Source organism: Parus major, chromosome 1A, assembly GCF_001522545.3.
Source record: "Parus major isolate Abel chromosome 1A, Parus_major1.1, whole genome shotgun sequence".
Classification (NCBI taxonomy): Eukaryota; Metazoa; Chordata; class Aves; order Passeriformes; family Paridae; genus Parus; species Parus major.
Window position 1 is genome coordinate 54,594,244 of NC_031773.1, and position 24,887 is coordinate 54,619,130.

Genomic DNA, 24,887 nt, shown 5'->3' on the forward strand with positions numbered 1-24,887 from the left:
AGGGAAGCCCCCTCCCTCCTGCCCACACCGGAGAGGGTCTGGGCAGAGAGAAGCGAAGGGATCATTCGAGCAGCAGAAATAGGAACGGGAACACGCCGAGGAGAAGGCAGAGTTTAACAAAGTAATTATGTAACAATATGCTTTTACCTAGCGGCTTGTTCTAACAACAAAATTTCAAGCTTTAAGCTACCTCGTAGTTTAAACTATCCTTTGTATAAACTATAAATTAGTTTGAAGAAAACTTTGTAATCACTTAAAAAAGGGAAGTAGGACAAACATGAGCTAAAAAGCTCTACAAAAGCATTTTGAAACATCTTAACATTGAGTTTTGTAATAACTGAGGAAAGAGCCTATGAAGGTATTTTTAGACAGGTTAGCTTTAGGTTGTGAAATGACTGAAAGAAAGCTTTTGCAAACTATATGCTGACTAACAAAATATATGCTTGCTTAAACAAACTGCTGATGGAAAAAGATGTTTTAAGAGAAAGATGGGACACCAGAGAGACATCAGAAGACCCCCTTGGACCACCTCCCCAGCAGATGTCCAAAAACCACAGCTGCTGATTATGAAGAAAAAGCAAGTAAAAAACAACTGAAGATTTGAAGAAGTGCCTAGAATAATAAGACTAACCTCTGAGACCTGAATTTGTGCGTTGCTTAAGGTAGAGATCCTCAAGGCACCCAGCGTGCTGCAAAACTTGCTCACCTTTTATCGAACAAATTAATAAATTGGCTATATTACTTGACATATTGGCAAGTCTAGAATTTTCATTTATAAGACCTTGATCTGACGTGCACAGGGAAAAACAACCCCACATTTGCCCTGCTGTTCAAATGGAACGCGCATTACCGCTCCTTTTCCCGCGTGGATTTTTATCAGCGTTTTTAAACACAGCGCTAGTTCACATCTGAACGCGAGTCTTTCAGAAAAGCCTTTCAAACGCATTCGGAGCGGAGCAAGCCCAGGGCACGGAGCAGGGCTCAGCCTTGGAGCGGGGCAGGCGCTGCAGGCCGGGAGAGAGCTCGGGCCCGAGCTGCGGCGAGGCCTCGGCGGCGCTGAGGGCAGGGCCGGCCGCTCGGCGCTGCCGCTTTAAGGGCGGGCGGGAGCGCAGCCCGGCCCCGGCAGCGCGGCGGCGGCAGCAGCAGGTACGTGCGGGCCGGGAGCTGCGGCCGGGCTGGCAGCGGGCCCGGCTGTGCCCCTGCCCCGGCCGGGAGCTGCCCGTGCTCCCGAGGCCTGCGGCCGCTTTGCCGCGGGAGCCCAGCGCCGGGCGAGCGGCGATGGCGGCGGGGCGGCCCCGGCCGCTCGGCCCGGGGCGCGGGAGCGGGCTGGCATCCCTCGAGGGGAAGGTGCGGCGGGGTGGTTGGGCTCCGGACTGCTCTTGTCACCTTAAAAAAAAAAAAAAAAAAAAAAAAAAGAGTTACATTGCATAGAAATAGAAATTGGCGTTTTGGGGTTTGTTTTTTCTTTGGGGGGGGGGGGGGGTTTTTTTGTGTGTTTTGCTACGTTTTTTTCTTCTTGTCCAAGTTCTACTTGCCGACTGATTTATAGTAAGATGGGCAGGCCAGTATTGTCAAATGAAGGGATATCCACCCTGATTTTATTCCCTGTAGGATGGGCAGGCCAGTATTGTCAAACACAGGGATATTGTTATGAATGAAATTAGACAACTAGGTCTATAGAGTTAACAGATATTTAATTAAAAATAAGAACAATTTAGTGAATTGAATGGCAATTTGGTATAAAAGAATACAATTTAGTGAATTGAATAACAATTTGGTATAAATGAATACAATTTAGTGAATGTATTCAAGTATATATATGTATATATACATGTATGTAATTTTCCAGTAATTAAGCATGATTAAAACATAAGCAAAACTGACCAGGGTTCGGAGAGGGCTTCTCACCCTACCTCATATACAAAACAAAGCAATTCAAACTAAACTTATATACTATGTGCTTATACATATTCATTAATGTTTCCTATAAGTTTCCTCCCACTTTAAATTCTTAAATTCTACGTCACTATACTTCATAGCACATGCTTCACTTGTTGTTAGGGGTCTTCAGTCTTCTTTTGGTGGTCTTTGGATGAAGGTTTACACTCATCCTTGTTGTCCTCTGGATAGCCTCACAGGTTGTGTGTGCATACTAAGTGTTGTGTTATGTAAGTAAGCATTATGTTCCAATAATTAGCCTTGTATTTCATAGATAAAACCATAATTTCAGACCCTATGCCTGAAGTTGTTCCAACTTTGTCCATCTCAAGGTCGATTCTGTCTGGAGACATTACTTACCTTAAAACTACATCCTGTATCCTATTTTTAACATGCAACATCTGCAAAGGAGTCCATCTGCCTTGTAACACTTAATTCCCTTTATTGCTTTCTAATAATAACTTTCCAAATAGTTACAATTTAGTTAGCACGAATCATCTCCATTTATCACAGATATCCGTCCTGATTTTATTCTCAGGAAAACAGGCAGGCCAGTAGTGCCAAATGCAGGGATACCCATCCTGATTTTATTCCCTGTAGGATGGACAGGCCAGGAGTGTCAAACACAGGGATATCCATCCTGCTATCCATCCTGATTTTATTCCCAGGAAAATGAGCAAGCCAGGAGTGTCAAACACAGGGATGTCCATCCTGATGCCTTCCCTCACTAAGCACTTAAGCTCAGTTTGGCATCCTGAGCGCTGAGCTCTTGGCAGGTGTTTCTATACTGATGATTAATTTCAGCAGAGTAGCCATCATGACAGGCCATGCAAAATAAATGCTACAGAATCACAGCCCTGCTAATTTGCTGCAATTCATGGAGAAAAGCCAGCATACAGCATTTGCTGACAAGATTTCTCTCTCCAATTGATTGCAGTTAACATCATGCTTCCCTTAGGCAGATGAGGATTATAGAGCTCTGCCTTCAAGAAGGAAGGCATTTGCTAATTGCATTCATTAATTACATGGACTCTGCTGAATGGCATTCTCCAGTGTGGAAAAATGCAAAATTTTTCATTGTGTGTATTTATTTGTAATAAAAACATAAAGCCTTTAGCCAATGATTTAAACAAAGATTTAGTGGGAGTATCAGCCTGAATAGCAAAGTGTGAAGTTCACAGCTTAACATTTTAGTAAGTGATGAAACTTAGTACTTAAAGCAGAGGCCAGCACACAACAAAAATACTGCTAAACACACATGATTTTTTTATTTATTCAGACAAATATAGAAATACTGACCTAATGAATTACAAAGCATTAAGACTTTTTCACCATTTTCTTCCTGTTGTCCCTTTGTCTAGTTTTAAGGACAACCTGCAATAGCTATTAGATGAAGTTGTCCATGATTCTTCTGCTGTGAAAAATTGTTGGGGCTGGGATGAAAGTTTTCTTCATGCATCATTCTGCTGGTTTGTGAAAACCACTGCAGAAGAAAGAAAACAATTGCAAAACAATGAGTTCAGTTTCTTGTTTGTTTGTACTTGCAGTCTTGCTCTTGTGGAAGCACAGGCCTGAAATGCTTCTCTGGTCATCAGTTTCAGGGGAGGCTCAAAAGCTGTGCCCTGAAGCAAGGAAGTCTGAGTTATTGAAAAGAAATTAGAGAGCAAGGTGAGGAAGGGAAAAGGATATGAAAATACTAAAGCATGGGTGAAGAAGATCTAAGCAGGAAGACTGGAAAACATTTCCTCTCCCTTCAGGCCACTTCCTGATGCCTGTACTCGCAGGATCAGCATAGGAAAGGCCCAGGAGCAAGAGAAGGCAGGTGAGGAAAGTTTGGTGACTAGGTGCTGAAAGGCTCCTCCTTTGCTTATCAGTGCAGTACTGTGCCTCTCCACTCTCCAGTCTCTTGATTCTTAAACTAATCTAAACTCTGACATACCAGTCTTTCATTCTCCTTCACTGTTTGTGTGAAGCGTACTACACACCTTGAGTGGTGTGACAAGGCTGTCCAGTCTGAATGTATCACCACCTAAAAACTTCATTTAAATGTGTTGGATTCAGTTTCTCTCTTCAGACAGCTTGGAGCATGTTTATATAGTTTGTCAGAGTGGGCTATAGAGATATTTTCTTCTACAGCTGACAGCATCCACATGAGACTGTTGCACCACAAGACTAACCAATCCTTTAAAATACAGACTGAAATGCAATGAATTAGGACTACTATGATTAACATCAGTTTTGGGGTTTTTCTTTCTATTTTTGTCAATTTTTGAGCTGGCAGGTTGATAAATTTTAGGGAGAGAGAGGAAATCCTTTAATTGCTTGCCTTTAAAAAGATGCTTTTGTATGAAAGACTCATCACTATTATAAAACTTGTAATTAATGGTGTCTCTTCAAACAACCTACTGATAACCATTGCTATGTCCACAGGACCTGCAAATACCAGAGTCTTCCTGCAAAATCTGAAGATTCAGTGGAAGAACCGTAAATGGGAGTAGATTGTTGTGTGTATATCTTCAGGGCAGAGGGTTGTTAAAAGGTTGCACATTTAATTTTTATCTCTATCAGCTGTCCCACTAATTGTTTGTTTCTCAGTGGATAAGTTTAGGGTACTCTTCTGAATGGGTCTCTTACTAGCTTCTTCCTCGAATACCACTTCTTTCAGACTTAAGGGGCAGGGGCAAGGCACAAGAGCATAGGGACTTCCTCTTCCTAAAGTCTCTGGTGGTACAAAGCCTTGAAGTCACTGAAGAAACATCACTTATGTAGCATTTTTCTCCTTTCAGGAATTGTCATCCATAACTATGAAAAACAACATCCTGTGAGTTTGTTTCAAGCTCCGTGCCTCATCACTTCCTTCAGATAAGCTGTGCTCCAATCTCCTGGGGAAGGCTGGTGTCCTTGGGGAAGCATGGCATTCCGTGGCTGGAAGTGGCTCCTCCTTTTGGGCAGGCAGAACACCCTTGCAAAGGTGTGGAGAAGCAGGAGGGGAGGCCCCTCTCTGTGCTGGAAGCGCTGCTGCCATTGGAGCACAGGCAAGTCTCTGGACCCTGAGGTGAGGGCTTTTTTGGAGGAGAACACCGAGGTCACCAACAGCGGGCACCTCACACCAGAGATCCGGCTGCGCCTCCTCACCCCTCGCTGCAGGTTCTGGAGAGAAAAGCCTGACCTGTGGCCTTATGGGGACCCCTTCTGGGCAATTTACTGGCCAGGAGGCCAAGCCCTCTCCAGGTATGCAGCACAATGCACAACAGCTGATAAGTCCAGTGTGCTGGGATGTCACACCTGGCTCTGTTTGTAGCGATTCCTAGTGATGTGTGTTTGCCTATTGTGGGTGCATTATCCATCCTCCTCTCTGCTTACTCTGGAGTGTCTCAATCTCTGCTGCCTGGCAGCGAGTTCCAGCACCTGCTGTGTAAAATAACTCGTGTCTTTGAAGTAGAAATTGGTTATATTCAGTGGCTATGCATGTGCTGACAACAGGGCTGAATTTGGATCCATGGAAGGGCTGTGAAGTTGCCATCAAAATGTAGTGAGGTGTTTAATTCTATCACTCTAAACAAGAGGATTGCTCTTTTGTCATAATGTGTGGGGGTTTTTTGTGGAGAGAGACAGGAGTATGGATGTGCTTCTGGTTTGTTGAGAAAAGTAGTTTAATGCTGATGCACTTGAGCCTGAATAACTCTCCTCATCTAGGATTTCAGCAGCCTTATTTTTGCAACTTACTGTGGCTTTTAGTCACACCAGAAGCCACATTTTGATTTTGTTTGTCAAAATGTCTTTAATGTTCTTGATTCCCAAGAACTAGAGTTCTTTTATTTTGTAAAATCTCTCACTTAAACAGCAAGAAAAAAAAAAAATCTTAACTTTTACAGCAGAGAACAAGCTGTCAGAGAGTCCCCACGTAGATGAAAGGGAAGAATCTGAATTGGGGCGTTACTGTTTTTCTGCAAGAAAGCATAAATAAGAAGGCAGTTTTGACCAGGTAAAAGATGAGTCTTACTGTTAAATTATGAGTTGATTAGCCTGCCACGTAGATGAACTACAGTGCTCTTAAACATGGGGTATGTAAAATAGATTAACTAATCTCTTCATTTTGTTATCATATGATTTGTATGCTCAGATATTTGGATAGCAGTAATAATTATCTGGCATTTCATTGCTTTATTGTCTTACTGTTTATGCACTGATTTGATGTATTAAGAAATGTCAGAAATCAGTTGCATAATTTGGAAGAGTAAAAAGGGAGCACAAAAACATCTGGTTGCCTCCATAACTGTCCTCCTTTCACAGCTGGCGTTTCCACAGCATTGGGAGTCTCCTATTTCAAGCTGCTACTCTTGGTATAATCCAAGATTCCTCGTTAACCTAGGAGGGCACAGACACTGTGTGCACTGTGCCAGGGGATACAGCAGCATCCAGCTGTCCTGAGACACCAAAATCAGCAGCAGTAACTCAGTAACCACTCACTGGAAACAAGGGCCACATCATGTCCTACACAAATTACTAATGGAAAGTCATGGCAAATCCAAGATGAACCCCTAGAAAGGAGAAACACAGCACTTCTATGGAGATCCCATCCCTGTCCTTGGTCCTGGTGGTAAACTAGGGGCTGTCCTTAGGGGAGTGCTGCTAAACACCTGAGCTGCTGAGCCTCAACACAAATGTCCTGTACTTGACAAGCTTACCAGGCCTCTTGGTGCCATTCCAGGCCCAGACATTTCCATCCATTTGTTCCCAATGTATACCAGTCTTCACATTTCTGTTACAGTTATCTGCACTGGAATCCCCCTGCAAAAGCTGTGCTTACTTGTAGCCCTCTGTGAAGAGTCAGCTATCACTCTCCTTGTCAGAAGATAACACAAATGTAGAATCCTTTCTTGTTTCTACTTCAAAAGAAGTTATGGAAATTGGCAGTAAAATTATGGCAGTTTGCAGTAATTCGTTTCACCCAGGGCTCTTCTCCCTGACACTTGTGGCTTTCCCCTTTGCAGACAGTTGAATTTCAAGGCAGTTGTTAAAGTTCTGAAACCTCTGCAATGGTTATAATATGATTCATAGTATTTAACAATAACTGCTACTTGCCTTCTGTCAGTTCTCCACTTCCAGCCTAAAGGTTTTTCAGGATTTCTCTTGGCAGGTGTCAGCAATTAGATGAAGATACACTTTCTGCTCACCACAGCTCTATTCTTTTTCTTGATGCTACTAACACAAAGCAGTCTCAAAGCATTTGCACCTCTATCTGCATGGCTCAGGAAAAGAAAGAGGAGAAATTCCTCTTCTTCGAAACAGTTGCATAAGCACTGTTTCAGATTGATGGGTGGGCACCATATTCACTGTGAATATATCATGTTTGTTCAGTCAGATTGCTCTTAATTTCTACAAATCCTTTACTATTTCTTGTGCATTCTGATGAATTCTAGTTACCTAGAAGTGTCTTTCTTACCAGTTTGTGTCTACTTAACCGAAAAGCTCACCTGTCAGAGAAGAAGCTGAATAACATAAAATGTTGCTTACTTGGCTGAATTTATTTTTGTTTGTGGGTGGGAGAGGAGTAGGGGAGAAAAATGATGGTTCTTGATTTTTCTATCATCCGAGACAAATAAGGAGTTTCGTGGCAGCTGCACATGTGGAATAGTGTTAAGGTACCACACTTCATTACATGTTTGGCAAGAAACTTATGCAGTGTAATGTAAACCTGAGAATTTGCATGATCTGGTTCACTGCTTTAACAGCTTTTCTTTTTCAGGTACATTTTAGATAATCCAAGTGTGGTTAAAGGGCGATCAGTTCTGGATCTTGGAAGTGGATGTGGAGCAACAGCAATAGCTGCTGTGATGAGTGGTGCATCCCACGTCCTTGCCAATGACATTGACCCTAGTAAGGCTTTTTATCATCTCTGTGTAAAGATACTTACTCAATTTTAAAACACCTTTAACACAGATTTTCTTCACTCCATTTGGGAGAAATTCAAGTTCCAAACAGAACCCTAAGAATGCTAAAAAGAGGAATGGGTTTTGCCAGTATTGGAAGCTGGGTTGTACCAGCCTTTCTTGGCCCAGGTCTATCTCCATAGCTACTTAGAACAAACAGGAAAGTTTCTGTCAAGTGTTGCCCATACACCATCACAGCTGGTTTGGATGACAGCTCCAAGCACAAGGAGCAAGCTGGCTTCTCTGTAGGACAAAGGCATTTTCCTGTACATCAGGGCCTAGATTTTGCCTTTTTCCTCTAGACTTTGTCTTTCCATAATTGACTTATGAATACAGTTTGTTTGTAATTTAATTACTCATTAGTTAGGAAGGAAGTATATCCATAGATTAAGGCAGTTATTATATTCTACTTCAATTCCATGATTGGTTTCTATTGGTATCCATTCTAGGAATACTTCTTCCCTGTGTCATGGTGTAACAAGGATAAAATTTCATCACTTCATACTAGATTTTGAGTCATCATAAAAACTGTGGAAGCCCCCTAGACAAGATGAACAACAACATTTGAGAGATTAAATTGAAAGATGTATCACAGAAATGTGTAAGGGGGCTGGCTCCTAAAATGTAACTTTAATTTTCCTATGACTTTTCTTCAGTTGCAGGAATGGCAATGATCTTGAACTGCGAACTGAACCACTTGAATCCCTTCCCCATCACCATTAAGAACATCATCAATTCAGAGGCTGGCAACTGGGACCTCATAGTTCTAGGAGATATGTTTTATGATGAACAACTTGCTGATGGTCTGCATCAGTGGCTGCAGAAGTGCATCAGGATTCACCAGACTGAAGTGCTGATTGGTGACCCTGGCAGGCATCAGTTTCTAAGCCACAGCATTCACAGTCAGCTGCACAAAGTTATAGAATATTCACTGCCTGAGTATACGAGACAAGAAAATTACGGGCTAACATCAAGTATCGTCTGGAGTTATCAGCCCTCAAACGGCTTAGACAACTCTTGAAGCTGCCTTTCTCTGGAATTTTGTCTCACTTGGTTGGCTTTTTGCAGTTATATAAAATGAAAATGGAATTAAACAGAGAAATTATCTGTTAAAGTAAAGCAGCTTACTGTACCTCCACTGGACTGATTTCAATCATGCTGAGGCTTTTGCTCAATTTGAGGTAAAAGCTACATGCAAACTGTGTTCAAAGGGGCCTGCACTGAAGTGCAGATCTACAAACAACTTACATGTAGGAGTTTGCATGCTTGATGTTTCCCTTGTATATTTGTGTCTTGCTGACATTCCTGTGAAATGTTTTGGATGTCCAGCATAAGACTGTGGGGAGAGAGCTGTGGCCGAAGGACTACTTCACTGCTTCCCCAGGCTTTTGCAGCTTATTTATAGAAAATTTCTAAATATAGAAAATTATTGCTGCCCTCCATAAAATTCTCCACTAGATTATTAGCTCATAATATGCTCAACTTGAAGTGCCTTGTTTTTTTTCTGGGTATCTCTTCTGAATGTCAAAGTAACTAAATTGAACACCCCCCCCCCCTTTCCCTCTATAATAAAAATTTCCTCTTCCTTGAAACTGCCAGAGTGATTGTGTAGGAGTTGCACCCAAATCTAAACTGTGCTTCTTGACTGCCAGCCAGTGTAAAAGCTTTAATAAATGGAAAGTGAATAAATAGTACCAGCTATGGGGTAACTTCATCCCCTTGAGAATAGCGTCAAGTGATGATCAACATTCCCTACATTACCCTTTTCAAGGGCAAACCAGGCAATGTCACCTTGGGAAGCTGCTGAGGGATGAAGTCTTTACTTCTGTGACAAACAGAGGATAACTAAATAAAAACAGGGAATAAAAGCCTGATATAATTATTTTGCTCTTCTCTTGAGGAGATGCTGGACAAACTCCAGAATCATTCTCAGTTTTATCTGCCAACTAAGAACCAGTTTCATGTGCCAAACATGATAAAAAAAAATCTGATGCTCAGGTAAGATGTTGTAACTGTAGCCAGTCTCAGAGCAGTCTTACAGTAGTGTCAACTTTAGCAGTCAATTATTGAACAAGCAGAGAGGGGGAGCGAATAACTGCACCATAGAACACAGTGCACCTACAACTCTTCCAATACCAGCTGCTGTGGTGGAAGCTTACAAATGTCAAAGAGTGTGTGGCACTCACTCAGAAAATCATGGTATCCATGAAGGTTTAGGAGCACAGTCAGATGTACATGGTTCTATAATCCAACAAGTTTTCAGAACTCTCCGAACACCCAACTTCTAAACTTTAATCTTCAGAACAATATGTGAATATTCTGCAAGGCTCACAACAATAACAATATCCAAACAATAGAGAACATGAAGTGGTAAGCACATCCATGAGGTTCTTCTCCCACTTCACCCAGTGCCTGTAAACATTTGTTGAAAATTACTATGAACCAAAAAACATTCCAGTAGAGTTATGCAAATACTAAAGACATAAAGGCAGACTCAAGCTCTAATGGTGAAAGATTTAAAATTACTTACATTAAACTTTCAAACCTAAAAATACAGTGTTACCTTGTACAGCTTTTAAGCACCAAGTTACACATTGACAAGAGGCTGTAGGGGAGGATGGTAAATCTACAGGCACACTTAAGGACACAATATAAGCTGCATCTGCCTTCAACATGACAAATCCAAGGTTATATCAGCAAGGAGAAAAAGGATAACTTTGACACTGAGGTTAGCATTAGCATTGCTTCACAGAGCTGCCTAAACAGCTACACAATTCAATATCAAATATAGTGCAACACAAATTTGTCCAAGAGTTCAAACGAATGGTGGGCCCTGACTGATGCCAGAGATTCCACAGGGCTTAACAATAAGATAATCTTTAGAAAAAAACCCCAAAAAACAAAGGGGAAATAAAACCTGGTAATTAGAGTATTAGGCCTCTATCTGGCACAAGGATTTGCTGCAATGACAACTGTCAGAGGCTTGTGGCTACTGTAGCAAAATCAACTTCTTGCACCAATGGTTTGTACTGGTGCAGTTACACCCACAGGGATCATAGGAACACATCACTGAGCTGAGCCATGCAACAAGAATAAGGGATTTATGTGCTGCTCTTGGAAAAATATGCTTTTAGTTACACCTGAACAACTTTTCTAAATAGACTTGCACTTTCATAAACCATATAATCAACAAAACAAAGATTGTTGTCAAACATCATAATATTCTTTAATATTGGCAACAAAAAATACGTTCCATGCAATTAGACCTGAACTTTTAATAGATTAATACAAGACTGGTTTATTTATGCAACACTTAGGTGTAGCTATGACAAGAGTTAAATGGTAAAGTAAACATGTTCCTTATGGCTGCCTAAACTCTTTAGGTTTCCAGATGTCATCAAATCCATGTTAGACCACCATAACTAAACCCTTCTACTTCCAGATCTAGAGGATGAACCCAGTGTGTTCCATGCCCTGATAAAGCTAAAATGGCTTGCATTAAGGAGCTTAAAGCAGAAATCATAGAGTTCTCACTAGAGGGTATGCTGGTTCAAGAAAGCCAAGGAACATGACTGGTAATTGTGTTAACAGCACTGCTCAATCATGTAATAAACTCATTCTACAATTCAAAAATTAATTTTTAATATGACTATACTTGAACAATAAATTTTTTGGTATTTTCACCTTTTGGGGGCCCTTGCATGTATAATGAACTGCATACAGCAGAACTCATCCTCTACCATCCTGTGATTTATGTTCCCAGACACTACATTTGGTCCTATTTCACTCACAGATACACTTATGAGTACCAATGTTTTGTTCCCTAAAAGGATTTTCCTGTAGAAACACAGGCAAAATACAGAGCAAATGAAATATTTTCCCATATATAAAATCCTTTTCTTGGTCACAGCTACTACTCTGGAATTTGTAAAGTCACCATAACAGTTCCAAGCAAGTTTATGTTTACACATTCACAGGCTGTAGTTTTGGATGTGTAAAAATCCAGCAAGTATTTGATTGTAAATAAGAACAGAAATCTTCAGCATCATCATCAGTAACATCAGAAGAAAGGTACCTACATTTTTTATTTCAGACCTAGCAAAAGTACATGGTGAAAGGAGAGTCTTTGTTACAATTGAAAGTATATTTGTACTGCTGTTAAGGCCACCTCCATTCACCAGTTCTGTCTGTTGATTTTTGTTAAACTCCCAACTTTACAGACATTTCTGTGTGTCAATGTTATGTTTGGGCTCAGTACTTTTAGCGGCAAGTACCATCCCAGAATACAGAACTCCAAACACAGACTTACCTAAACTGGGTTTGTACAAATTGCTGAATTGCTAAAGGATACTAAATAGCAGCCAAATCCAGCACTTCTTGAAGCCTGAGCAACGGCCCTGTAATATTAATTATAGTTTAACTTTCCTCTTAATGAAATATGATCAATGCAAAGACAAACAGGACTCAAAGGAGATACAATGGGGAAGCCGAGGCTCACAAGCAAGGACTGGAATGGCAACGGAGACCTCCAGTGGGAAGCAGGAGGGATGCAACCTGGTGGCACAAAAGTCACCAGCTAGCTCTCCAAGGTGCATGTTTGCTGAAGGAGCTCTCCCACCTGTAAACTTGACACTCACATGTACAGCATAAATCATCAGTAAACAGTCCAAGTTAGTTGCTTGATTTTGTTTGATATGATGAGTTGCTCTAAAGCATCTCGGGAACGATCTGAAAAAGAACAAAGGAATTTCTTGCTTTTCATTCAGATTATAGAGGTGCTTGGAATAGATACACAACACAGTAAGGAAATCTTATATCCGTATTTATGCTTCTTTTGCTATCATCACACTTCAGATACATCTGTAGGAATCCAAATCCTCTTGGTTCTTTCTCCAACCACCTAACTGTAAAGCATCACCAACCAATGGAATTAGAACACCCACAGGCTGTTCTACTCCATTCCACAGTTTCTTCAATGGATGCTGTTCCACACTTTCAGAACAGAGTCAGGGTTTAAGATGCTAGCATTTTTCTGAAGTCTTTGGGTCTCCATCAACATGCTGAGAGGGATAAAAAAAAGGAAGAAAAAAATCCAGTTTCCAAAACAACAACAAAAAAAATCTCTCTCTGAAGGCTGCTACATTTCAAAGCATAACTCTCAGCTTGCTTTGAAAATCTCAGTGTATGATTATTTTATCTAGTAAGTGATTAATTTGTTTGGGATTACTTATGGAGTACAGTGTGCTTTTCAGAAAGCAAGAAGGTATGATCAGCATGTAATTATCTTCTTATGATTAGACCAACCTGTTATCAGTGGGCAGCCATGGAACAGAAAAATGTGTATCTTGGGACAACAGGTAAGGACAGCTTCCACAGCCACGTCTGTCAGGTTCACACAGCGCTCCATGTGTATCTCCTGTTAGGAGAACATGAATGACAACAGCCTGTCAGAGCACCCAGAGTTTCAGAGGCAAAGCTTTCCTTTGCCCAACCAGTTTCAAAGATCTCCAACCAGAAGGAATTATGACCTCTGTGCACTGACCTCATATGTGGTCCTGTACAGACCAGGAAAATATCAATCTAAGGAAAAATAAGACAGCTTTTCCGGAAAGGGTCTAAACTAAAAACATAAAGCTGAGTTTTTCCAACACACACATACCATTCAAGACATCTGAGAAAACTCTTCAATGAGATTCCATGGTGAGTCCCATCACTTTGACATTCTCATACCAATTGATTGTCCAGGAGAACAGAACCCAAACTAAATTCTGGTGTTTCCCAAAATTTCCCCAAATAGCCTCTGCTGGAGTTTCTAGTATTTCTATTTATTTATTTTTAGTATTTCTATCTATTTATTTTTACATGGTTCCTAAAAGAAATCAAGTAACTTCTTCAAGATTAGATTAAACCCTGCTCTTTTCTTAATTTCTCTTCAGTTGTTCAACTACTGCCTCTTGTACATGCTAGGAAAACATGAAAAGCAGAATAAAGAAACAGATTGTTACCAGCTTTTTTCCTGTCCTCTAAATTGCCTTACCTATCCATAAATACAACGTACAAGAAGAAATGCAGAAAAAAGAGCATTTAATGAAATCCAGTGAAATTAGGATTTGGTAAAATATTTTGGAGATTGTAGGATAAAAGCAAAAAAAGCACTGTCTTATTGTAAAGTTTTTCCAATTTATAAACTCCAAGGGTCTTGAAAGATGTAAGAAATGAAAGTCAGTCAGTAAAAACACTTCCTCAGAAGAAATGTTGCTGATAATAATAATAATTTTAATTTGCAGGTATTTTCTTTTGTTCTTCCCTTTGTTATTAGGTTAAGTCAGTTACCTTTAAATTCTTCGAACATGTTCCACTCACTAGTGCTACAACACCATCATCTGTTACCTGGAGAGAAAAACCACAATGGAATAAAGCTCAGTTTTTTCAAACATAGCTATTTGGATGCAAAAATCATATTAATTTATTCACTCCCTGCAGTGAGTGAATACACTTAACACTACAGTATTTTCTTCCCAACTAAACTTGTATAGAAAATTAGCCAAGCTGCATTTTTTTCATTCTATTAAACACTGTTTAATTTTTCTGCTAAGTGATCCAGCCTGGCTTTCTGCAAGGATGTTTCCAAGTGTGTAACTGCTATTCCTGCAGCTTCCTTCTCTCATTTAACAGTGGATACACTAATACCATCAGAGCACAGCACTTTTAATTTATAGGTTTAAAAAGCATTTCTGCTCTACCTAGACCAATTTGGGTTGGGAAAAAAAGTAAACATAACAGAAAAGTATAAAAAAAAAGCGTAACCATGTAGCTACTCAAGAAGCTTTCACCTCATTTAAAATACACACAGGGAAACAGCTATTGTCTATAAAAGAAGAGAATCAAGGAAATAAAAAAGCAATAAAGTAAATCTGGAGAAACAAGAGTTAAATGGCAATAAATAAAAATTACCAAATGAAATATTAAGACTCTTTTGATATCCTACCTCTGGAAAAATTCAAAGAAGAATAGCATCTAAAATAAGAACCTCCTACATAATTTCCAGAACTGACATTTCATTGTGAATGCTCAGTACTGGACTCACATTTAACATAATTACTCATCATCAATGTCAATTGAATGCTACACTTACTGCAAAAAACCTTTCCCTCGCTTCATTATCTCACTGTAATTATGAAATATGTTACAGGATTGCTTTTGCAGCTCGTCTCCCCGTTCTCAAGCTAAATGCTGCTGTTAAATCTTCTTCCCTGCCATTTCCAACATTTAAAATGTTGTTTTTTCAGTGTTGACTCTGTACCATAACTCTGACAAGCAGAATCACTCTTAAACTATCATTTAATTACAGAGTGTTTACTTCTACTAGGGGCTTGTATTGTTTAACATCCTAGATTATTACCTACAGCAGTTTGTCCTAACTGAAAGCCAGCAATGATCTGTCCAAGATCCTACTTTCTTTAAACTGAATATTTTGGATTACTTTACCACTTAAAAAAAATTATTGTGCTACATAAATATACTAAAAAAAACAACAACAACCTAGGTAGATTCTAACAAAGGTTTATCTTTGGTTCACTATGCATGCTCTAATACAAAAATGTGTATTTTTCCAGTCACCAATAAGCAAAATATACCTTTCCTTTTCCTTAAAAGGCAAAAAATTAGAAGAAAACTATGGTCTAAAATCTTGTCAAGAGCAGAGCAAAAACGATCCACTTTGAACTTTATCATGATAATCTTAAAAAAGAAACAAACTGAAGCCAATTGGCCAATTGCCACTGTAGTTACCTGAGTAGATGAGAAGTCCACACTGTGAAGAAATTTGCAGTTTTCTCCTAGTGCCTGCAGAGATGCATCCATGATGCCTGAGCAGCTCCCCAAGTTCACTATTTGAAGGAATTGGCAGTTGAGTGCAAGAGCCAGAATTCCACTGTCAGTTATATCACAGCACCTTTTGAAAGACGCTTCACGCAGGTAAGGACAGGACAAGGCCAGTGCTATGACTCCTGCCAAAGAAACAACTTGAAAGAGTTATTCATTCTTTAACATACCCACCATGCTGAGTCCAAAGGCTCTGGAACAAGTTTTAAGGAAGGAACAATTAAGATAAAGTGGAAAACATGTTGGGCATGGCACGGTTTTACCAGAAATCTAGCAGGAGAGTAACCTGATATCTCTCTCCTAGGATAACTAGGCCTAGGAAGTTTACACCACTGGAGAGACTTTTAATTAGTACTGGGGTGGCATTGGGGATTTTCTTTAAGCAATATTTACCCTAGATATTTTCTTGGCAATTTTTTTCTAATTTAACAAGAAAAATAAGCCAGAAATAAGATCCCAGTTATCTGTGAACAGATAACACACCTTCTGAAGTAATTCCAAATCTGTTCTCCTTGCAAGAATTTAAGTTGATTTTTTTCAGCTGCTTGCAGTTATAAAGCTGCAATAATGCATTATCTGAAATATCACAGTCTCGGAGGTCCAGAGACTCCACAGCAGGGTGCAATACCTGTAATGAAAACCCACCATTTCAGTCAAACTCTGCTCTGCCATCAAACATCTGCACTTTTATATAAAGTACTTGTAATATTAGACATCACATAGAAGTTTGCAATAGAGGGTGGGGTTACCAGTCCTAGGAGCTAAAAACTAAAGAAAATCTGGTCTATTTGTGCAACAGTTCAGCTCCTACAGCACGAACTGTTTCTGAGACATACAGAGTAGGAACACATTAATACTTAATGTGTAAGTAATGCTACTTAAACAATTGAAATACAATCTTGGTGATTCACTTGCTACGTGTGTACCCAGGACAACACCCTCACACCTGCTAGCACACTTTGTGGGAAGAAATCTGCAGTGCAAAACAAAGTACTGACTGTGATCAAAACTTCAACAGGTAAGCACAACAGGTAAGAGTGATATTTGGAAGGAATTTTCCCTCAAAGTATTTTTCTCACCCCACACACTCTTTTGCTCATAAACAAGCACTCTCATTACCATACCATGAAGAGGTACCAGATCCTCATTAAATGGGATCTTTCACTCCCCCAAGACCCAGATTGGAATTTTTGTGAAATCTTTCCCAAGAGAACATTTATGAAAGTTAGACCCAAAGCAGTGGAAGGCCTCCAATTTTAGTAATAGCCATATACTCCCTTCAACTTGTTACTCCCTTAACTCCCAGGGATAGAAACATAAATTTCCATAAACTAGCAAAGATAACAGCACAGCTGACAGGCTTGTTAAAGGCCTATTCCTCCTGGTGTTCACTCTAATAAGGTACTACAAGGAAAACTGGCTGTTTTGCAAATATATAAGATTTTTAGATAGACAATGGGTTGTCTGGATGCAGCACACCAAAAAAAAGATACTTAAAAATATAGGTTTGTATTCTGTGGACACATGTTGAATGGCTTTATAAAACTATCTGGTAAAGGGGATTTAGAATAAAGAGTTTGACATGTCTGTGGATGGCTGGTCCAAGCAAAAAGCAGAGCAAGGGGGAAAAAGACACATGATAACACAAATTTGGACAGAACAGGGAGGTAAGAGATTAAATAGAAGTTTACACAAAAGTTCAGATTAACAGAATTTCATCTGAAACTTAACTTCAAGCAAAATTCTTAAAAAGCATACCCTGAAAAACAGAGAAAACATATGAAGCATGTGTATAAAAACAAATGGGAAACTGCTAGCAAAGAAAGTTAAGGTATAATACAACCAAACAAAATGATAACAACAGAGGATATAACTGCAGGAAACTGCAGGAACAGAGAAAGAAAAAACATGAAAAAAGAACCAGAGCAGAATTTTCCCAGAGCCACAAGGAAAATAGGCTCCAAGAGAAGGCACTGATCAACTGTTGAAAGATGACAAATACAGAGGAGACTTAAGAAAGAGACAGCAGAAAAGTCTGTAAATTAAGATCTCAAGTTTATTTCCAGACTAAAAATATCCTAGTGCATTTTGTGCATTCATACACACACAATCACATGGCTTTAATTGTATAATCTCTTAGGATGTTTTGAAATTATCCCTTACTGAAAAGGTAGCCTAAACCAGATTTTGTCCAGGCAATTTTTCAAAAAGTAGATAAATTAATAAGAATTTGATTTTTACTCAAAGACTTACTTTGTGTAAACACAAATCTTTTTATCTAAAGACAAATTATTTTGTTTGTAAGTTTTCCACAGTGCTTCTGCCTCTAGTCTTGGCTCCACTCTCCAGACTCTGAGAAACTGATAATATTTGTCTCTTGAGTTACAGGTCAAAGCAGGAATGCACAGGGAGTCATTAATTTTCTGTTTCACCAAGGCCAACCTTTAGCTTCCCTCAATTCTCACACCTCCCTTTGAGGCTGAACAAGATAACCATAAACAGATAGCAAAACAAATGTGTCCCTGAGTTTACAGCTGAAGAAATGTCATTAACTGGTGTCTCATTGAAACACTGACACACATCAGTGTGCAAAAGGGATGGGAGAACTTTAACTATTGATTTCTAGCTCTGCCATCCTTATATTTCTAGGAACCAAAATTTAAATAAACTATATGGAGATTGTGTGCTTAATGTCAATAGAATTCTACCAACAGAATTCTATTAAGCTGATGAAATATACAGCTTTACATGATATATATGAAGTTTTACATAATATACATATAATAAATTATGCATGAGTATCTCAAAACACACAATACTCAAGAACAGACTAGTGTGCAAGAGAGGCTGCTTTCCCCTCCCAAAACAGACAGTATAGTTTTGAATGGACTCTTACCTCACTGATATTTGCATCAGTTATTTGCCCTTGCCTACTCATTAATTTAATCAGTTTATCCTTTATATTGGGTGGCAAGGGCTTAATATCTGCAGAGTATCTGGACAGGTTCTTTGTCAAACACTGAAGGCATCTGAAATAAAGAAAAGTTACAGTACAGTCAAAAAGAGGCATTACATAGTAGAACTAGAACAATCAAGCCATAAATTGTTATCTTCTGCATCCAGCTATGGTCCCCTCAGAAATTATCAGTTTCAGCTGTTCCATGTTGCCATTGATTCAGCTATTGCCCTTTGGGGTCAAGCATCCTTCATCCTTCTGTGAAACTGTTCCCTAAGCAGCTGAAGGCAAAAATCAGCCCCTCAACCATTTTTTTCTGTGCCTTCCTCAAGCTGTCTCTGAAATTCGCAGCTGCAATGTGAGCTGTTCAGCATCTGATCTGGTTGAAAATCCCCTTGACTAAAACTCTGAGGACACAGAAACAACAGTGCCAGGATAAGTGGCTGAGTGCAGGGTGCAGCAGCAGCCTGGAGTAATGCCAAATTAAATTTAGCATAAAACCACAGCTCTGGAGTCCCTACAGGCAACTGGTTTTGCAACAAAACCTTGTCTGGCATCAGAATGCCACCAAACTTCAGGAAACTAAAATCACACCAAATAAAAGCTTTAAAGAGGTAAAAATATTAATGCCTTATAATCTGAAGGGTAGCACAGACTTAAGGCAGGAAAGAAGCAAGATTTCCAGCATGGAGTCACGTTAAAAAAAACCACTAAAGTTCATACTGAATCAAAGGTTTAAAAGAATTTAGAAGCTAAGAATGCAGTTACCAAGACAGAAGCAATATATTTTGATTCAGGGTTTAGCAAGAGGAATAGAAACTATGTAGATGGTTAATTATTACCAGATGGACCAACGTAGAGCTAAGACAATATATTACTTGCTTGACTTAGTTGTGTTTGTAGAAGGAGACAAGAAAGATGAGCTATTGTAAAGATGAAGAAACCGTAACTACACCTGGGCCCAAAACCAGCCAGAACCAGGCTGGGGAGCTTGGACCATGGCCAAGGGTCCAGAGAACCTGCCAACAAGGCAAAGGTGAAGAGTTTAATGAGAAGAAAATGTCCTTGACTTCATTTTAGGAGACCACTGACCCATTTCAAAACCCACTGACTCATTTTGAGGAAGGACTTTGAACTCATTTTAATATGAAGTGGGGGTATGCAAGGTTAGGTAATGCATATATATAGGTATAGTGAATAATTATATGAATATATAAGATTTTTGTGGATAAAAAGAGGGCAAGAGCCCCATGGATTTTGCACATGCCTTTGGAGATTACTCGTGGTGTGCTTAGTGTTTGTAACATATATACACTTTCTAACTTTAAATGAAGTTGGAAAGTCTTTGTCTGCGCATCAGTACAGTGTAGGAAAAGCACCTTGAGCAGGTCACTGCAGAGAACACTGTAGGCAGGAGACATTTCAAGCAGAACCTGGGCAGTTAAACCCAGGCCTTGCCTGCAGAGACCCTTATACACCCAAGCACACACCAGGAACAGCTTTAACTCATTCCTTCAGAGATGTGCAAGCATTCCATGCCTTCACGGAAATCTCAGTGACTGTTGGATGAACTTGGCTGACTGACCAACAGAGAAGCCTGTACCAAGCTCTGTCTCTGTACATCCAGGTTACACCATCCACATTCTTTGTTCTGAGATTAAACAGCTCATCTATATACAACATTCCTCAACTTGACCTCAGAAATTAAGAAAATTGTTTATCTTTTAAAAATAAAAAATCTTATCAAAGATAATAAACACACCATTTATTATCATCTCTGAAGACCACAAATGTGAACCTGCTCACAGGCAGGATCTGTGCAACACGGTGAGCAGAAAGGAGGGGCTTGTCTCACTAATGCAGCTTCAAAAGGGGCCTGTAAATCTAAACCAACTACTTAGTTCAAACTTGAAGAAAATACCCCAAACCCAGCACAGATCCATGGAAATCAATGTGAGCTATGCCAGCTGTCTCTTACCATGGCATATTAAATTTAGCTTGAAGGGCTATTAAGATTAATCACATTTTTTTCAAAAAGCTGGTTGATATTAGCACGGTACAGTACTGATCTGCAATTTAAAGAATTATTCATTAAATTATAAAGGTTTTCACAGTAATTCTACTTTATAGGAAACTACAGGACACTTATTGGCCGCACCACGGTAACTATAATCTTATCTTTAGTGCTGTAAGATACAAATAATAACCTAACTATACTAGTTAGTACTCTTTGCTAGCTATTTTCCTTTTATCTTTCAAATGAAATATTTTATTCCTGTGCTGTTTCTAACTTCCTCTGGAACACAAAGGAATTTGATAACACAGAGAATAAAAATTTTCAGTTCCCCTTCGAGTTGCAAGATAGAGCTTAAAGACTAAGTAGCAAATTAGATAAAAGAATAAAAAAGTAGACACACAGGATGCTAAACGTAGCTGGAACCAGTGGATAAACAGATAATGAGGAATATAGCAACTTCTGTGCCGAAGTTATGTAACAAGAAGCAATAGCGCATGCCCTAAGAGAAGTTCAAGGCAAAGTCATCCTTTGCAACATTGGGGACACTTGGTGACCACCAGAGACCCCTTCAGATGACCCTCTAGGACCACAACAAGGACTTCCAGTAAGATGTGGATGCATGCAAATTAGTTCCAGGAAAGTGATATTTACGTATTAGCCAGGAAGTGCGCTTTAAAGAATACACAGGAGCACTATGGAATAAACATCTTGTAAAGTGTCACGATATACTCGCTTAGAGGAAAGACCCTCCAGATGTGTCCAGCTATGCAATAAAGAATGACTGCTTTCTAATGCTTCAAATTGTGTTAGAAAATTTGTTTTCTAGCCTATTTCGGTATCAACATGGAAAAAAATTCAGAGCAACACACCATTCACTGGATTCTCTAGGGCCAGGTGAAGCCAGGGATCCTCAGCCGTCCCTCCACACCCGGATCTGTCAAGGATCATCCTGTTACCTCCCTGCCAAATTTCGTCACCCCTGTCACCTGCCCTGTAACTCCTCCCAAAGGGGCATCTCTGACAATCCCTGCAGCCCCCGAAGGCTGCCGAACCTGCCAGCACCCACACTGGCTGCCCCCGCTCCGCCACCGCCGCCTCAGGCCTGCCGAGCCCCGTCCCCCTCCCAGTCTCCGGGCCCGGCCCCCTGGCGGGGCGGGCGGGCGGGCGGCAGCGTGTCGGGGTGGCACTCACAGGTCCAGGAGGAGCCGGACTTCCTCGCCGGCGCCGTCCCAGCTCATGGCGGGGAGCGGGGAATGCGGCGGGGCCCGAGGAACACAGCGGGGAGCGGGGAATGCGGGGACGGCGGCCCGGCCCGGCGGTCGGTGCCGAGATGGCGGCGGCGCCCGGTGGGATGACGGGAGATGTAGTCCCGCTCCCGGCCCGCTGTGGAGCGCCTCGGCGGGGCTCAGGGAGCCCTCTGAAGCGGCCTGAAACACCCCGCAGCAAAAAAACGGGGCTCCCACTCCCCATTTCCAGAGCTTAGTAGTTAGGAGAAAGTGTTTTCCCAAGCCTGGAAGAAGTACAAGGGCCGCGGTGGTTTTAAGGGCCCTCTCCCTCCTTGCTGCCGTCAGTGGAGGCATTCCACAGCACCGGGTTTCCTATTACCGCCATCCATCATCTGCCAGCTCTTTCGTCCTGCAATTAATTTTGTCTTTGTTTTTGATCTTCTTTGGGGTTTTTGTGTGGTTTTTTTTGGTTTGTTTGTTTTTGTTTTCTTTCCTTTTTTACATTTCTAGATGGTGTGGTATAAATTGGGACCACACATTCCTCGGAAGCTGGCAGTATTATGAGTATATAAACACAGCATCCTCATTGTGAGAAACGATGCTCACTCTTTAAAATTTTTAAAAGTTTAATAAGGGATAAAAGGGATAAAATCCAGCACTGGGGCCCTTTGCTATCTGCCAAAAACACACCCTTAGCTTAAAACCACGTTCTTTATATACTTTTACATACAGGGGCACATGCATATTTGTAAGAGTTTATACATATTCAAACATTCCTTTGAGTTTAGATGTTCTTTTGCTTGGTTTTAACCTTAGACTTGTCTCCATGCCATCTTGTAGATTAAACCAATATATTTTATTTCTTCTCCTGGTTCCACCCTATTGTTTTTAAATTCCCTGATAATGAGGAGTCAGTAAATTGGGTTCTGTTTTTTGTCACTGTTATCTTATCACTCCGATAGTCTACAAATGCAAGGAACTACCTAATGCTCTTACACCATTCTCTTGAGTTAGCCACATAAAAATATTTTAACATCACATAGTCTCTATTTTAATATTATGCTACAGCCTAAGATATATTTATCAAATTACTATTTACTATTTATATAAGCTGTATGGTGCATACATAAACTCACAGATTATACTACACCAAGAAACAGTTAAAAGTAAATATAAATTGTACTATATCAATATCTTTGTGATTAATAATGATATGCAAAAGATAATACATAAATGCAAAAGCCAATACTATATTGTCATTTACAACAATCAGCTTTGGACCCAAGACCCACCACCCACCCCTACTAAAAAGAACGTGTGATTGACTAAGAGATGGAAACAGCTGTTCTCACAAAATTAACAGAAGGATCCATAGCTAAGAGAAACATAGGTTCCTGATGATGCCTGATGTGAGGCCACTCCTCAAAATTTTGAGAGTTTAGTAAGGGATGATAAGGGACAGATCAATAAAGCAAAAGTAACAGTACTGGGTGACTGCAGCAGCCACAAGCAGCCCAATTCTTTAGCAAGCCATCCTTTATACTGTTGCAGCTGCATTACTTCCCCAAATGACTCTGCACATTTCTCAGAGCCCATTTACCACAGCTCTGCCTCAGGTTGCCACAGCATAGCAGAAGTCCACAGCTATAGTCTCTGAGGGTCCCTCAGGGAGGCAGTCCAGGGTGGTCTTCTGATGCCACTTTAGACGTGGTATTCTGCTTTTATGGTATCTTGTTCTCTGCCTGTGATATCTTGGTTATACATTTTGCAAGAGCAAATGTATCTTGTGATACATCTTTTGCAAGCACACTTTGCACCTTGTGATAGCCTTGCTCCATGCAGAATTTTAGTTCTACTGTTCACAAAAGCAATTATAATTTGCACTGTATCTACAGAAGTGGTTACGATTTATTATAATTTGCAAAAGCAAATACATAATAGCGAAAGTCAACTGTTACATAGCACATTGTAACACCTGAAAATTTTGTTAAATCAACAGCTGAAACATCTGGATTAACAAATAAACCACAAGGATGCTGATGGATGATAACGCTCCAAGGCCAACAAAATACGCTTTGTGATTAAATAATTAGAAATATCCATTAGTAGGTAATAGGATGATTCAAATCCTACCATTACGGTGAAAGTTATAAAACACCTTAAAGAAAAAATGCTTGTATGTGACAAGTTTGGCTGTGACACCTCATGCATACGATTAAATATTTATCCTTGCAATGCTATTCAGTCACCATGAGCCAGTTATTGAAACAAAGGTCAACAGACAAACAATTTTCATCTGTTAAAAATGCATTTATTAAGCCGGCTGAGAGAAAGCATTAGAGCCTATGCTCTTTGAAATGCTTCTCTAGAAGCATTTCTGTTCCATATAGATTTCAGTGGGTTTATACAGCATTTTTACTACATTTCCCGCTTTCCTTTTTTGCTTAGTATTCAATAAGCAAGCAATTAGGTATGCATTCCATCAAGCTACTATATCTTTAACCTATTGTTGATGCAAAAGCAGCCAGTCTTCTTTATCTCTTCCCTGCACAAGGGTATAGGTATATATTACACCCAGCTGCTTGTCTTTCTATTTTACCCATTCTGTTTACTAAATTTCCTCCCCATTGTTAGCTATTCTGTTATTCTGAAATTAAAATCTTTATTTTGTTAAGTTATAGTCATGTCAGTACTTCAATTTACATGTGTTAATTACAAGCTCCTCTTTCATTGGCAGGCCTCCCTGGAGTTCCCTTTCCTGGGGTCAGGAGACGTGATAAAGCTGTAGCAAACTGAGTGGTACTGACATATTCTCTGTGCCTGGGTGACAAACCTAAACAGCACACAGGTCTGGCTGACAAGCAACCAGTTCTTTTCCTATTTTTCATGAGATTCAGTACACTTTCTCCAGCAGTGAGTCTGGAAGAAGGTAG

General features: G+C 40.1%; 2 protein-coding genes across 16 annotated transcripts; one reads left to right on the forward strand and one right to left on the reverse strand.

Moving 5' to 3' along the window:
* Positions 1-1,058: 1,058 nt before the first annotated feature.
* ETFBKMT (electron transfer flavoprotein subunit beta lysine methyltransferase) lies at positions 1,059-9,585 on the forward strand. 7 transcript variants are annotated; one of them, XM_015627867.2, is made up of 5 exons: positions 3,415-3,606; positions 3,696-3,760; positions 4,369-5,169; positions 7,688-7,818; positions 8,528-9,585. In XM_015627867.2, the coding sequence occupies exons 3-5, from the start codon at positions 4,850-4,852 to the stop codon at positions 8,890-8,892; spliced, it is 816 nt and encodes a 271-aa protein (XP_015483353.1). In that variant the 5' UTR covers positions 3,415-3,606; positions 3,696-3,760; positions 4,369-4,849; the 3' UTR covers positions 8,893-9,585. The 7 variants fall into 7 exon arrangements, with proteins under 7 accessions (XP_033370288.1, XP_033370290.1, XP_015483356.1 ...); XM_015627869.2 differs by having other exon boundaries at positions 4,725-5,169; XM_033514397.1 differs by adding an exon at positions 1,059-1,146 and having other exon boundaries at positions 3,486-5,169.
* Positions 3,182-22,069, reverse strand: AMN1 (antagonist of mitotic exit network 1 homolog). 9 transcript variants are annotated; one of them, XR_004497497.1, is made up of 9 exons: positions 21,920-22,068; positions 18,652-18,784; positions 16,239-16,383; positions 15,663-15,880; positions 14,205-14,261; positions 13,176-13,287; positions 12,509-12,599; positions 12,181-12,268; positions 3,182-3,421 (listed from the first exon to the last, which is right to left on the reverse strand). XR_004497497.1 is itself a non-coding variant. In XM_015627873.3 (8 exons), exons 1-7 carry the CDS (start codon positions 21,964-21,966, stop codon positions 12,526-12,528), a joined length of 786 nt encoding a protein of 261 aa, XP_015483359.1. In that variant the 5' UTR covers positions 21,967-22,069; the 3' UTR covers positions 3,182-3,421; positions 12,509-12,525. The 9 variants fall into 9 exon arrangements, 4 of the variants coding, with proteins under 4 accessions (XP_015483359.1, XP_015483358.1, XP_015483360.1 ...); XR_004497496.1 differs by lacking the exon at positions 3,182-3,421 and adding an exon at positions 10,128-10,283; XR_004497495.1 differs by having other exon boundaries at positions 12,181-12,599; positions 21,920-22,067.
* Positions 22,070-24,887: the final 2,818 nt, after the last annotated feature.

Coding starts and splice junctions, on each gene's coding strand:
- ETFBKMT (XM_033514397.1), top strand. CDS start 4,850: ATGGCATTCCGTGGCTGGAAGTGGCTCCTCCTTTTGGGCAGGCAGAAC. Junction 5,170..7,687: donor GGAGGCCAAGCCCTCTCCAG/GTATGCAGCACA, acceptor TTTCTTTTTCAG/GTACATTTTAGATAATCCAA. Junction 7,819..8,527: donor TGCCAATGACATTGACCCTA/GTAAGGCTTTTT, acceptor ACTTTTCTTCAG/TTGCAGGAATGGCAATGATC.
- AMN1 (XM_015627873.3), bottom strand. CDS start 21,966: ATGAGCTGGGACGGCGCCGGCGAGGAAGTCCGGCTCCTCCTGGACCT. Junction 14,262..15,662: donor TGGACTTCTCATCTACTCAG/GTAACTACAGTG, acceptor TTTTCTCTCCAG/GTAACAGATGATGGTGTTGT. Junction 13,288..14,204: donor CATGTTCGAAGAATTTAAAG/GTAACTGACTTA, acceptor TTCTCCTAACAG/GAGATACACATGGAGCGCTG.